This window comes from Lampris incognitus, chromosome 3 (assembly GCF_029633865.1).
Source record: "Lampris incognitus isolate fLamInc1 chromosome 3, fLamInc1.hap2, whole genome shotgun sequence".
Classification (NCBI taxonomy): domain Eukaryota; kingdom Metazoa; phylum Chordata; class Actinopteri; order Lampriformes; family Lampridae; genus Lampris; species Lampris incognitus.
The window spans coordinates 21,296,536-21,311,110 of NC_079213.1; the positions used below are offsets into that span (position 1 = coordinate 21,296,536).

General features: G+C 47.6%; 1 protein-coding gene across 1 annotated transcript in view; it reads right to left on the bottom strand.

The window, feature by feature from the left end:
* The window catches only part of tafa5a (TAFA chemokine like family member 5a), a 183,915-nt gene extending 171,893 nt beyond the window's left edge, over window positions 1–12,022 (bottom strand). Inside the window, exon 1 of the mRNA XM_056277762.1 lies at window positions 11,911–12,022. Coding sequence (XP_056133737.1) covers window positions 11,911–12,022 — 112 coding nt within the window. The remainder of the gene's footprint in view (window positions 1–11,910) is intronic.
* Window positions 12,023–14,575: the final 2,553 nt, after the last annotated feature.

Below are 14,575 nucleotides of genomic sequence, written 5' to 3' on the forward strand. Positions count from 1 at the left end.
ACGTTGACTCATCACTACCATCATTAAACACCAACTCAGACGGACAAGCCGTGTTGTCAGAATGAGAATTTATCGACTGCACAGAAACTACGTTGTCCAACTGCTTACGGGACAGGCAGAAGACCTGGAGGTCAGAAGAGGCACTCTAAGGACAAAAATCAGAGTTAATCTCAAGAAGCCTCATACCAATCACAACAACTGGGACAACCAAGAACAAGACAGAGTGACTTGGATAGCTATTTTCCATCGAGGGGCACACTCCATAAGCAAGACCTTCGACAGGCTGCAAAGGACGAAGGGCAGCACCGGAAAGAAAGGCTGTGTCCACCAGGAAGACAATCATGCTCGACCCCTGAGTGATCACTGATGGTGGTGACTGGTTTTTAATGCATACTAAAAAGGTTCATTTGTATGCAAATGTGCATGTGCATGTTTGTGGTTGTGCACGTCTGTGCGGATGCACTTGCAAGCATGCGCACTTGCGCATGCTTGTTTTATCCATGTGTGTACACAGCTGTGTGTTTTGAGCTCCTCAGGCCAGGAGGTGAGGGGGCATTGGTCATCAGGGCGTGCCACCCTTTCTTTTTCCCATAAATACCTCCAGGCTCTGGATCTCTCTGACAGCCCACAACAAGGCTGCCAAGCTATTGATTTCATCCACAACACAACAGACAGTCATAAACAAACAGGCAGAGGGAAACACAAAGAACCATGCTGGGAGACAGAGGGATCTGATAGGAGCGGCTTAGCAACAGAGACACTTTGTGTGTGTGTGTGTGTCCATTCGCATGCATGTTCACACTTCCTGTATTATGGTATTCTGTGTGCCTGCACCCATGTAAGCAAATGCATCAGTGTATGCGGTTATTAGTGTCTATCTCGTCTGCATATTCATCAGCTGGCCCACCTGCACCGATGCAAATGTAGTTGTGAGTGTGCGTTTGTGTGTCTATGCATCAGCTTAATACCTATGTGAGCTTTGGCATGATGTGCCTGTGTATGTTTCATGTGTGCGAGCTTACCCCAGTCTGCGCACACATGCCCACTCTTACAAACTGGTGCTGTGGAAACGGCTGTGCGAGCGGTGCAGATGCTTATATTAGAGGCAGGTATGAATCAGCAGTCGTTGGATTTGACACCGAGGACCGGTGCAAGGGAGGAGATGTACAACAGCTCGTTCTCTCTCCACCTCTAGTTGTATCTCCTTTTCTCTGACTCGCTCTCTCTCCCCTCTTTTCCTCCTCCTCTTTCTCTCGGCCTCTTTTTCTGTCTCTCTTTACCTTCTCTCTCTCTCTCTCTCTCTCTCTCTCTCTCTCTCTCTCTCTCTCTCTCTCTCTCTCTCTCTCTCTCTCCTCTCTCTCTCTCTCTCTCTCTCTCTCTCTCTCTCTCTCTCGGCTTGCTGTTGTGAACAAAACCACAGTCTTTCTAAATTCCTTCGCTACCCTGGGTTAAGATTAGCATACTGATTAGCCAGCCTTGTGACTCCATCATCCCCCTCTTTCGAGCTCACATGCGCACGGCCTCATGAATGCATAATGGAGCCGGTGGCAAACAAATGCATATCAGAGAGCTTCCAGAGGAGGGAGCTAGCGCACAGAAAACAATGGATTCTTCAGCAGGTGTCTTCTTGGAGCAAGGCAGGATAATCACAGGCCATCGAGTCCCTCTCAAGTGATTAGGATTTCTTCTGAGGCACACCAGCACCAGCTTTTGATTTGAGGAGCTGACCTGTCATTATGTTCGAGTTTCCCATCCTCTCTCAAACTCTCTCTTCTCTCCTCTTCTCCACACACTTTTCCCCCCTGCTCTTTCAATCAGTATTGTTTTCCATCTCCTCTGCCTAATCTTTCTCTCGAACACTCTCTTACCCCCCCTTCTTTTGCTGCTGTTTCTCTCAAGGTCTCAACAGCTCCCTCCTCTATCTTCCCTTCATTGTGTTTCCCTGTCTCGCACTCTCGTCTCCCTTTCTCTCTCCCCATATCTCTTTACATCTCTCATCCCCTCAACCCCTCATCCTTCTGTCTCTCCTTCTTTGCCTTCGTCTGTCAACTCTGCTCTCACATCCCTTTTGTTCTTTATCATGTTCTGTCTCCTCTCTTCTGCCTCGCCTCTCCTTCCCTCGCTCCCTTGGTCCGTACCGCTCCGCCCTCCCCGTCTCTCATGGTTTCTGTCTTTTTCTCTACCCTCCCTTCTTGCATTTAACTCTCCTCTCCCACTCGATCCGTCTCAGCCCGGCCACAGTTAAGACGCGTGGCTCCCCCTGCAGCACTCACCATCTCCTGCTCCCCTTGCCAATGTCCCCCTTTCGGCAGGGCCTGAGTGAGCATGGCAGATCATGTGAAGTTGGATGTTGATTCTAGGTGACAGGCACCATATGACTCACAGCCAAATTCACAGAGCTCCCTCCAGTTCGGCCCCCTCAGCTGCACCACGTAGCGGCAGCGCTCGACGAATTGGCCCTCCGGAGCACACAGCGCCTAATGCATGTCCAAGTGTCTGAGCACTGCTAAATGTTAAGTGTGGAAACAGCGCTACACGGGTGTGTGTGTGTGTGTGTGTGTGTGTGTGTGTGTGTGTGTGAGAGAGAGAGAGAGAGAGAGAGAGAGAGAGAGTGTGTTTGTGTGTGTGTGTGTGAACATGTGCACGTGCATGCATGCATGCGTGCATGTGTGTGCAGTATATGATGAGAGTGTGTGTGTGCATGTGTGTGCAGTATGTGATGAGAGTGTGTGTGCATGTGTGTGCAGTATATGATGAGAGTGTGTGCGTGCATGTGTGTGCAGTATATGATGAGAGTGTGTGTGTGCATGTGTGTGCAGTATGTGATGAGAATGTGTGCGTGCACACGTGTGCAGTATATGATGAGTGTGTGCGTGCATGTGTGTGCAGTATATGAGTGTGTGTGTGCAGTATGTGATGAGAGTGTGTGCGTGCATGTGTGTGCAGTATATGATGAGTGTGTGCGTGCATGTGTGTGCAGTATGTGATGAGAGTGTGTGCGTGCATGCGTGTGCAGTATATGATGAGAGTGTGTGCGTGCACACGTGTGCAGTATATGATGAGAGTGTGTGCATGCATGTGTGTGCAGTATGTGATGAGAGTGTGTGCATGCATGTGTGTGCAGTATATGATGAGTGTGTGCATGCATGTGTGTGCAGTATGTGATGAGAGTGTGTGCGTGCATGCGTGTGCAGTATATGATGAGAGTGTGTGCGTGCACACGTGTGCAGTATATGATGAGAGTGTGTGCATGCATGTGTGTGCAGTATGTGATGAGAGTGTGTGCGTGCATGTGTGTGCAGTATATGATGAGTGTGTGCATGCATGTGTGTGCAGTATGTGATGAGAGTGTGTGCGTGCATGTGTGTGCAGTATATGATGAGTGTGTGCATGCATGTGTGTGCAGTATGTGATGAGAGTGTGTGCATGCATGCGTGTGCAGTATATGATGAGAGTGTGTGCGTGCATGCGTGTGCAGTATATGATGAGAGTGTGTGCGTGCACACGTGTGCAGTATATGATGAGAGTGTGTGCGTGCATGTGTGTGCAGTATGTGATGAGTGTATGCGTGCATGCGTGTGCAGTATATGATGAGTGTGTGCGTGCATGTGTGCAGTATATGATGAGAGTGTGTGCGTGCATGCGTGTGCAGTATATGATGAGAGTGCGTGCGTGCATGCGTGTGCAGTATATGATGAGAGTGTGTGCGTGCATGCTTTTGTATGTGTATGCATATGTTCCAAACTGTTCTGGAAAAACTATAGTACAGACTGCACTAATTAAAGGATATGTCGTTTTTTTACAACCTGGGTCTTATTTTTTTTAGTGTTTACCATTGTGTATATTGTTTTTTGTTAGTTTACTCACTGCTTTCTTTGTGGACATTTTGGATATGGGACCACCAAACAACCTCACAACAACATTTTATGGGTCAAATTAGTGCAAGCCTTAAACCTGTCCTTTCAACAGCAACAAATGACAAAACAAAAAACCCAGTAACTCAGTTTGACTCTGTGCATGATTCCCCATTATCTATGACTACTAATTACAATGGTCGGTTAGTTTATCGATGGTTACTACTACCTACTACAATAAGTACAGGCTGGCCATTCCTGCAAGTCCAAACAGGAAGCAGCTCACAACAGTAAGAGCGTCATGAGACAGGTTAGTTTCACCCTAATGATGATGTGTTGTTTCATCAGTAATCCTGCAATCAACCACTGACAAAATATCAGTAACGGTAATATCGGACAGTTCATGCAATATCTTTTAACTTGTACTTTTCTTTCTCTGGTTTAGACAATTAGATTAAATTGAATTTGTTGAAAAATGTCAGGTGTTCAGGTGCCCTGCTGCAAAGCCGTGTCATATCCACAATCTCCAGAATTAAGCCGGTGAATAAAATACCATAACCAACCAAAATCAAGGATGGCAAAAACTATGAAAATAAGACCCAGGTTGAAAAAAAAAAACCCCACCATGCAGTCATCCCTCTCAGTATACATGACAATGCCTACAACGCTGACACTGTAACACAAGCAAGGGCCCCGAGACAGGATCAGAGAGGAGAGGAGACTGGAGAGGAGAGGAGAACAGAAGAGAGCAGAGGGGAGAAGAGAGGGGAGGTGAAAAGAGAGGAGAAGAGGAAAGATGGAGGGGAGAAGAAAGAAGAGGGAAGAGGAGAAGAAGGAGAGAGGAGAGGAGAAGAGAAGAGAGAGGAGGGGAGGGGAGATGAGAAGAAGGGGGAGGAGAGGAGAATAAATGAGCGATGGGAGGGGAGAAGAGAGGAGAAGAGAGTGAGGGGAGAGGAGAGGAAAACAAAAGAGGAGAGAGGGGAGGGGAGAAGAAGGGGAGAGGAGAGGAGAAGAGAAGAGAGAGGAGGGGAGGGGAGAGGAGAAGAAGGGGGAGCAGAGGAGAATAAATGAGAGAGGGGAGGGGAGAAGAGAGGAGAAGAGAGTGAGGGGAGAGGAGAGGAAAACAGAAGAGGAGAGAGGGGAGGGGAGGGGAGAGCAGGGAAGGAGAGAAGAGAAGAGAAGAGAGGAGAGGAGAGGAGAGGAGAGGAGAGGAGAGGAGAGGAGAGGAGAGGAGAGGAGAGGAGAGGAGAGGAGAGGAGAGGAGAGGAGAGGAGAGACAGGGGGAATAAGAGATCAGCAGACACCAGAAGAGAGGATGAACTCCAACAAGAGAGGACATGAGAGCAGGGGAGGGGAGAAGAGGAGAGGGGAGGGGAAAAGAGGAGAGGAGGGAAGAGGAGAAGAGAAGAGAAGAGAGGAGAGAAGAGAAGAGGAGAGGAGAGGAGAGGAGAGGAGAGGAGAGGAGAGGAGAGGAGAGGAGAGGAGAGGAGAGGAGAGGAGAGACGGGGGAGATAAGAGATCAGGAGACAACAGAAGAGAGGATGAACTCCAACAAGAGAGGACATGAGAGCAGGGGAGGGGAGAAGAGGAGAGGGGAGGGGAAAAGAGGAGAGGAGGGAAGAGGAGAAGAGAAGAGAAGAGAGGAGAGAAGAGGAGAGGAGAAGAGAGACGGGGGAGATAAGAGATCAGGAGACAACAGAAGAGAGGATGAACTCCAACAAGAGAGGACAGGAGAGCAGCGCTGAGAAGTGCTGAGATCTCAGTCCGGGATGAGTCAGAGAGACATGATGTGCGCTGGTCAACTCAGCCAGCCAAATCCAGAGACCTTCAGCAGGGACGCAATCTGGGTCAGGGCACTGCCCCGAGAGCCACCCTGAACAACAGCGAGAAGGACAAAGAAAGGAAGAGAGGAGGAGAGCAATGCCAAGACATATAGAGAGTAGAAGAGAAAGAGGGAGAAAACTAAATTTTTGTGGTATTACTGCTCTTGTATTTCACCTGATTACTGACGTGAAGGCGGTATCACGGGTGCAGTATTCACACCAATTACCATAGTTATGAAGACGAAAAGCAGAGCGAGACAGAAAAGGAGTATTTGGTAGAACATGGGGGGGGGGTGCAGGGAGGAAGAGTGAGAGGAAGATGGAGGTGAGAGAGACAGGTGGTGACTGAAGAAGCTAGTCAGGACAGCTGAATGGTGCGCACAATGACAGCACTAACACACAAAAAGGAGCGGCGGCAAAAAGGGAAAAGAAAGGGTTTGAATAGAAGGAATAAGAACAGACAGATGAAGGGAGGAGAACAGAAGAGGAGAGTAAAAAGAAGGGGGAACCTGAGTGGAAAGACTGAAAGATAAGATGGAGAGAAAAATGTGAAATCCATTCAGCCAAAAGGCTGACCGGAGATTTCTCCGGCAAAAAGATTGCATGTCAAGCGAGTGTCACAGAAGCACAGAAAGCCGAAATAAGGAAGAGGGGAAGAGGAAGATAAGGGGAACGTGCTGGGTGCAGTTCGTGGATGCATATGACGAAAGTCGACGGCGGGTAAAAACACCAATCATTAACCATACCACACAAGAAGCAGACGGTATTCAGTTTCACGTGTGTTACCGATCAGCTGTGAACCGTCGTCTGAAATGCAGCCCAAAATAAATGAGCCAAACAGCGAATCCCCGCCCGGTGCTGAGCAGCCACGCTACTTCCTCCCAGGTTGACCTCTGACACCGCTCTGAGTAGCTGCTATGCAACACATGATACAGCTTGTTTAGCTGAAAGACTGAGCCGAGGCCAAAGGAAATTCCAGAAAGTTGAGCCAGTTCATCTGGACGCAAGGTTTATCGAGAGAGAAGCGTTTCATCACTCGTCTAAGTGGCCTCCTCAGTCTCAGCCGACTGCAGGTACCCCCGCCCTTATTAACAACACAGTGGCCAATGACCGCTTTGACGATTCCATTCAAACCCCAAAACGGGCTGCACCAGAAGCTGGTCCAACCCGAGGATCGGGTCCCCCGGCACAAACAGAGCAATATAGTGTGCGCTGTTAAGTGCCGGGAGGATTGCCGTGACTTGTACATCAGGGAAACCAAACAGACGACAGCCACGAGGATGGTACAACAGGCCAGGATGCCATGGTCTCCACCCATCTACAGGCCAGTGGCCACTCTCTCAAGGATGAGGATGTGCACACATACTTGATAGGGAGGAACGCTGGTTTAAACGGGGAGTCAAAGAGGCCATCTATGTGAAGAGGGAACAGAGCTTACAAATAACTCGCTCATGGTAAAAGATGTCAGAATACTGGTGGGATGTGGGAGGCTGGTTTCGACCTAAGAGCAGTTTCCCTTCTGCAAATGGCAAACAGTAATACTAGCTTAAAATCAGGGGACATCCCAACGACCACCGTCTGTCCTCTTCCAGGCAAAAGCGGAGGATATAGCCAAGCAAGCTGGGAGGTGGGACGCTAACAGAACGAGACAGAAGAAATAAACTGAACAGAATCCCTCTGATCTGCTTCGTTCCACGAGGAACGGGGAAGAAGGGTGGGAGGCTAAGCTGGCTGACCAAAACAGCCATCAAAGTGGACAGAAGCAGACAATCAGTCGATGTGGCCGCAGGGGCCATATCAAAAGAGAGCGCCTCTCATCCAGGACCTTCTGCCATACGAGCTGCGGAGACATTGATTATCCTGACCCCCGTGTGATTACAAAGACAACTCCATCTTCTGTCAAACCACCAAGAGAAAGAACAAACACAAACACACACACACCGACACACACATACACACACACACAAGATTAAAGAACAGGAGAAACCAATATCAATTCACTCAGGTTTAGTGGAGGTCACTGAAGCAACTACTAAATTCTAGAATAGAAAAAATATATATCTAATACACACACACACACACACAAACATTATATATATATATCTATATATCTATATATAGAGAGATAGATAGATATAATCCAGTGAGTCAAGTAAATTGTTTATGAGACAGTACTTTTACATTTTACATTTACTTGACTCACCAGATTATTTTGCTCCTTATTTGTTGAGCACTTTCCCTACCGTTCAGTGTTCTTTCTAATAAAGTTATATACAAGACGGTTGTGAGACCAGCTATGTTATATGGTTTGGAGACAGTGGCACTGACGAAGAGACAGGAGGCGGAGCTGGAGGTGGCAGAGTTGACGATGCTAAGATTTTCACTGGGAGTGACGAAGAAGGACAGGGTTAGGAATGAGTATAGTAGAGGGACAGCTCAGGTTGGACGGTTTGGAGACAAAGCAAGAGAGGCAAGATTGAGGTGGTTTGGACATGTGTGGAGGAGAGATGCTGGGTATATTGGGAGAAGGATGCTGAATATGGAGCTGCCAGGGAAGAAGAGAAGAGGAAGGCCAAAGAGGAGGTTTATGGATGTGGTGAGGGAGGACATGCAGGTGGCTGGTGGGACAGAGGAAGATGCAGAGGACAGGAAGAGATGGAAATGGATGATCTGCTGTGGCGCCCCCTAACGGGAGCAGTTGAAAGTAGTAGTAGTAGTAGTAGTAATATATATATATATAGTATATAGCCACAAGCGGCGATTCCAGGGTTCAAGCCAGCACAGACCGTTAGAAGCTGAGAGCTTCAACAGCTTGGTTAAAAACATCCACCAAGTTTGCTGATGTTTGGACAAACTGTCACACGCACGTGTTTGGAACTGGTGGCGCCCCCTACTGAGCGATTTCAAAACAGTTTCACACACATGGCTCAACACTGTTATGAAACCTCTCCTGCGAGTTGTGTAATGACTGAGCAAACAATTTCCGGTGCTGGGATAGGCTCCAGCATGCATAAGTGGTTTGGATAATGGATGGATGGATAGTCTGATTTGTGTTATACAACGCTAATTTGTTTTGCCTTTGTAGTAGCCCCTAGTGGTAGATTTGAACGAAACTATCAGGGTACGTCTCAGATACTTTTGTGGACACATCCTGCACGTTTTGTGATGATTGGCCCAACGGTTGTTGACTTTGGTCTATTTATGTACTGGGCCACGCCCCTTTGAAGTTCATTGGTCAATATCTTGAAAAGGAAACGAGGTATCTACAAGCTTCACACACTCTTCGATAAGCCTTTGATCCACGGAAACTCTGGTAGCAATCAGACCTACGGTTTAGGGGCAAATGTCAAAAATGTGTTTTCAAAAAATCGAAATGGCGGCAAATCTACTCAGGCGGACTTTAGTGGTTCTTGAGGCACATTTGTAGAGCGAGGATCGATGGGGTCGGTATCACTTTACATTACAGCTCGGTAATAACAGAGTAATACCAGGGTAATTACCATGGTAAATTACCATCAGTTGCCGGTAGTTACAAGAAGTAGTTACGCCTGTACCAAGTTTCGTGTAAACCAGACTTTAGAGCGTAGGAGTTGACTTTTCAAAGTTGACCTTTAATCATAGCGCCCCCATCGGGCAGATTGGGGTCATATTTCTTGGGCAGCGCTCGTTCACATCGTCCGATCAATGTGCAAAATCTCATGTCCAACCATGTCAGGCGAATTTGCGCAAGCATTTCTGAAGAAACATGACAAACTAGCGCAAAAACAACAGTTTCAGCCCTTCCGCCTTCAACCCCCAATAACGACTCTGTTAATTTCCTTACAACACCAGCATAGCGAATGTGCCCCCCAGACAAGGGGTGATTATATTATTCATTAGCTCGGCAGCTAATGAAATGGCTCGGTTTTTAATGGGCTTATCATGACTAATGCACATAGCTTACATTTTCACACATAGCAGACTGTCACAGGGTGCGCCAGCTGGATTCCTGCTTATAAGTGATTTAGACACAGTCTGAAAAGCGAAGGAGAGGACAAGTATGTACAATATACCAGCGGGGGGTGGGGTGGGGGGGAGAGAGAGACATGTTCAGCTAGGGACTGGAGTACACATGTGGGTGCGTGTATGCGTGTGCGCGACGACCGCGTCCTCACGCAATGGCTGTGTCACAGCCAGGAGCGGAAACGCATTGTTTGGCCAGCTAGCAGCTAGCAGGGCTTATTCATGAGAAAGGTCTCCGACTCACGTCTCGACACAGAGCACAACGTCCAGAGGCCAGAAGACGGATGATGCTCTTGACTGACTGACCTCAGCGGAGAGATACTCGTGACAATTAACAAGCCTACAGGGGTGTGTGTGTGTGTGTATGCTCATCCGTTCGTTTGCATGTGGGAGCGTGAGAGTGCTTGTGTGCATGTGTATGCATCTGTGTGTGTGTGTGTGTATGTTTGAATCAGAGAATGAGTGAGAATGTGTGATTGCCTGCAAGTTGAGAGAAACAGTGAATCAGTCAGTGAGTGGGCGTTCAAGAGCTAGTCATCCTTTTTAAGTGTGTGGAAAAAGACAAAGCCAGAGGTTTCTGTGTGTGTGTCTGTCTGTGTGTGTGTGTGTGTGTGTGTGTGTGTGTGTGTTAAAGAGAGACTAATGAGCATCACGACACTATCTTATTGCACTGCTATGGGCTTGGCCAGGGGTGGTTGCAACAGCATCCCTTCCACCAAGAAGGGATGACCTAAGAATCATGTGATCGGTTTCATGTATGACCACTTCCTGCCTAACCTTGCACGGTAAATTGTGTAAAGAAGTATGCACATTTTCCGGCCAAAGCACTGATCTTCGGGTAAGAAAGTAATTTTTGGACCAAATCTATATTTTTTTATTAGTACTGGCACGGTTGAAGTTAGAATTATGTAACTCTTATTCGATTAGACAGTAGTCTCTTAGGGAAAATGTGAAGACTTTCATCTATGTTAAATTCAAACCACCATGCTTCAACAGCTAGCAAAAAAAAATTGCTGGGGTTAGTTGTAACGCCTGTTAAAAAGTGTTACAACTAACCCCACAATGACAACTAAACACATTTTCTCTACCCTACTACTCCCCCCCCCCCAGTATGCCATGACAGTGTGTGAGAAAAACGGATCGAGGTGTGCCTCCACACGTACTGAAATCTGCATCAGATGAGGTGAGGCAGGAAAAGACGGTGGGGTTTCTGCTTTGTGTGCATGGAGCCCTTTGGAAAACCCAAACCCCGTGAAAAGTGGATCAGACGTGTAAATTGCAAGTTCTGGGCCCACGAAGACTGCAGCCTTGCAGACCTACACACATCTATCACCACTGCGACTCTGAATAAATGGATGAAACACACACACACACTTTTCCATTTGCTGCACAGCTGATGTTCTCTAAGAAAGCTCTGAAGTTAAAAGGATCAGCACTACAGTCAGGGGCAAATACAAACACAACATCCCTGGTCTTGTTTTCTAGAAAAGAAAAGTTCCTCTAAAGTTTGCAAAGTAACAGCTCATTATTGCGGATTACAGTCATTCTTACGGTGATTTAAAGTCAGCGTTGAAGTTCTGTTTGTTCTTGGTGAACCACAGGGAGATGCTGAGGTGTTGGCGCATGCGCAATCATCTTATTTCGATGTGGTCTCAATTTTTAACTCTTCACTCTGACTGTTACAACAAACCCCGACGCCGGGACGAGTAGCAACAATGTTACAACTCGTCCCGGCATTTGACGTTGAATACGAGGAGTCGGGTTGCAACAATGTTACAACCCGACTCCTCGTATTCAACGTCAAATAATGGGTTTTGTGATATAGTGGGAGAAATGGAAACATGGAGTTACTTTGTGCCAACATTTGAGAGCTCCGACACAGAAATTGTGCGCGTTATTATTGGCGCTGAGACTGAGCGTGTTACAGCCATCCCCCTGCGTGCCCCGCTGTTCCCTCCGCCTTCAGTATCGCAACGAGGCGCGAGACCGAATGAACGGTACCGCCTGTTCTCAGCCTGAAGTTCGGTCTCCGCTTTCCAACCTGTTACCGTCCAGCCCAAATATCAACCAACAGACCACAGCACATTCCTCGATTTATTAATCTCTCCTCCGCGTACGTTCAGGAGCGCGACTTTTCCCCTCAAATAGTCCTGAAAAAAACAAACAAAAAAAAAAACACCCAAAACCCCGACACGTCGACCACACCACGTGTGAGTGGGCAGGGGACTCACCGCAGTAGAAGAACAGCAGCGCCGTCAGCACGATCACTGCCCACAGAGTGGACGACATCCTCGGCCAGCGACACATATCCTTTCGCTTTGTCAGCCTTGACCCCGAAGCCATTAGAAAAAAAAAGAGGGTAGTTCCTTTTGTTTTGTGTTTTATTCTAAAAAGAGCCCCCACAAAAAAAAAGAAAAAAGAAAAAGAGGAGAAAAAAATCTCACAATCCAACTCGCCCTCTCACAATACGTGTAGTAATCCCCCGAACCGACGTGTTAAGGTGAAGCAAGTGATGCATAACATGGGAACCGGTGTGCATAAAAACAAGTCGCGGCTCCCCAGTTTCATTTTTTACAGCGGAAAATAACGCAGTCCAGCGTTCCACAGTTAATCATTGCTTTTCCTAATTTCCAAAGTGTGCTAACCTTTAGCTCAGTACAGTGTAGCGCGGGTCCGTCGGTGTGTGAGGATTACGACCAAGTGCTGTTTTTGTTCTTTTTTTGTCCCCCCCCAAAGTATTCATCTATAGGTACCGCAACGCCGGGAAGCCTCCGTTCACCTGGACCTGGTTCCTCCTCTCCACAGCGACACCGACCCGGACACGGCGAAGACAAACACACACACACGCACGCACAAAAAAAAAAGAGAGGAAGAGGTCGGGTAAAATCCGCTCAGTGGATGAATGGATGCATCACGGAAGGAGGTGGAGGTGGCCACAAAACAAAGTCCTTAAACAGTCCTCTCTTGGCCTCGGTGTGGACACATATCGCTGCATGCCTCGCAACACTTGCCAAGAGAATGGAAGAGACGAGTAAGGGGAGAGAGAGAGAGAGAGAGAGAGAGAGAGAGAGAGAGAGAGAGAGAGAGAGAGAGAGAGAGAGAGCACGCGCTGCCGTCCGCGTGTCTCAACAACTCCCGAAGTCTTTTTTTTTAAAATTTGCTCCTGCGGGTGAAAGCGGACGCGGAATAAAAATTCAACTCGCCAATATTATGGGGAAATCTCGATTTTCCCGTAATATTGGCGAGCTGAATTTTTCAGGTGCCAAAACTAAATAAATAAATAAATACAATTAAATAAATAAAAATTACATAATTTGCACTTGTTATCTTCACGTTTGGACATGGTTGTTACGTTTCAGACACAGCAAATAAATAAACTAACTAAACAAACAGAAATCTTCGTCGTGTTACTATTTTCTTTATTTTTATTCACGCACCCGCGCGCGCTTCTGTAGGGTAACCATATTTCCGCCGCGGGCAGCCAGTTTGTCGAACACGTGAACGAAGGTGAGAATTTCCGGTAGTCGCCCATTCACGACCCGCTGTTAGGCATCGGACCCGATTTCACAGGTGGCGGCGACAACTGAAGTTCATTATATCCCATCAACCACTGCACGATTAGCAGCTGTGCGTCCCCCCAAATAACTTCAATTGTCAAAGAGGCGCAGAACAAGTCCATCCGTGCTGCCAGAATAATGATTTCCGTTTTAGCAATGGCCGACGTCGACAGGAAACCACCACTTTGCAGATGTAGCCTATAGGTGGCTTTCAGAAAAGGGCTTAAAAGAAGTGCAAGTTTAGCAGAAGTCTAAATCTTAGCCTAAGTATTGCCACTGTGCTAAAACGAAAGCGATTAAACGCAATCTAGCACAATATGTGGACTTGCGTTGTGTATAATAGACATTAGTATGCAATATTAAATTGGGTTTGGGACACTTATCCGGATATGTTCTGGGCTAGATAGCCAACACTTAGTCACCATGTGTAAATAAGGTTCATTATACTCAGTCGTGACTCCGATGACTACAAACTAAGAAACAGCTCAGCTGGAAAGAGAAGCGCAACAATCCAGTGGGCCCATTTCTTCATCTTTCACACGATCACGGCGGCCTTTCATCCGCCCATCACTCAAGCCGATGACTGACACACTGACAGCAAACTGGCATCTTGCACATCAGCATATCCTCTTCACAACACCCTTTTCTGAAGCTGTTTTTTCCAACTCGGTGGCTGTCAATGAGGTCTTCGGCCAGCTATCACCGGTAGCCTACAGCTAGTTTCCCTCTTCTGCCAGATTAGTTAGTTAGTTAGTTAATTATATTCACCTGTTGTTCAAGTCACTCCAGCATCCAATCAGGGAGATTTTAGACCTGGAACAACAGGTGAAACCTGACAGAGGAGCGCTGGTTGTGGCCTCATTCAGCACCATGGACAGCACCGTATACGCCACCACGGACAGCGCGACGAACGGCATCACATTCAGCGCCGCGGACAGCGCCGTATACAGCACCATGTACAGCAGCGCCGTAAGCAGCGCCGCGGACGCCACCATATACAGCGCCACAGACATCATCATCATCATCATCATCATCATGGACAGCGCCATGGACAGCGCCATGTAAGTGGCGGGGCGCTTCACGCGGTGCTGTCCATAGTGCTGAATGTGGCTGCGGTGGAAGCCTTTTTTTGTTTGTTTTTTGGAGCCAACAAAGATTCGCTGTCAACCAGCTTTCCATTTCAAACAAACTAGTACAACGCAGACGTCGACACATATCCCTGGCCTTGCTTGCAAGGCCTTGCTGTAGAAATGTGCCCTGCACTGCAGACCAGATTCGCTGTAAAACGGTTTGCTTGTTGCTTTGTGTTCTGAGCGACGTTGCAATCAGCCGAACCTCC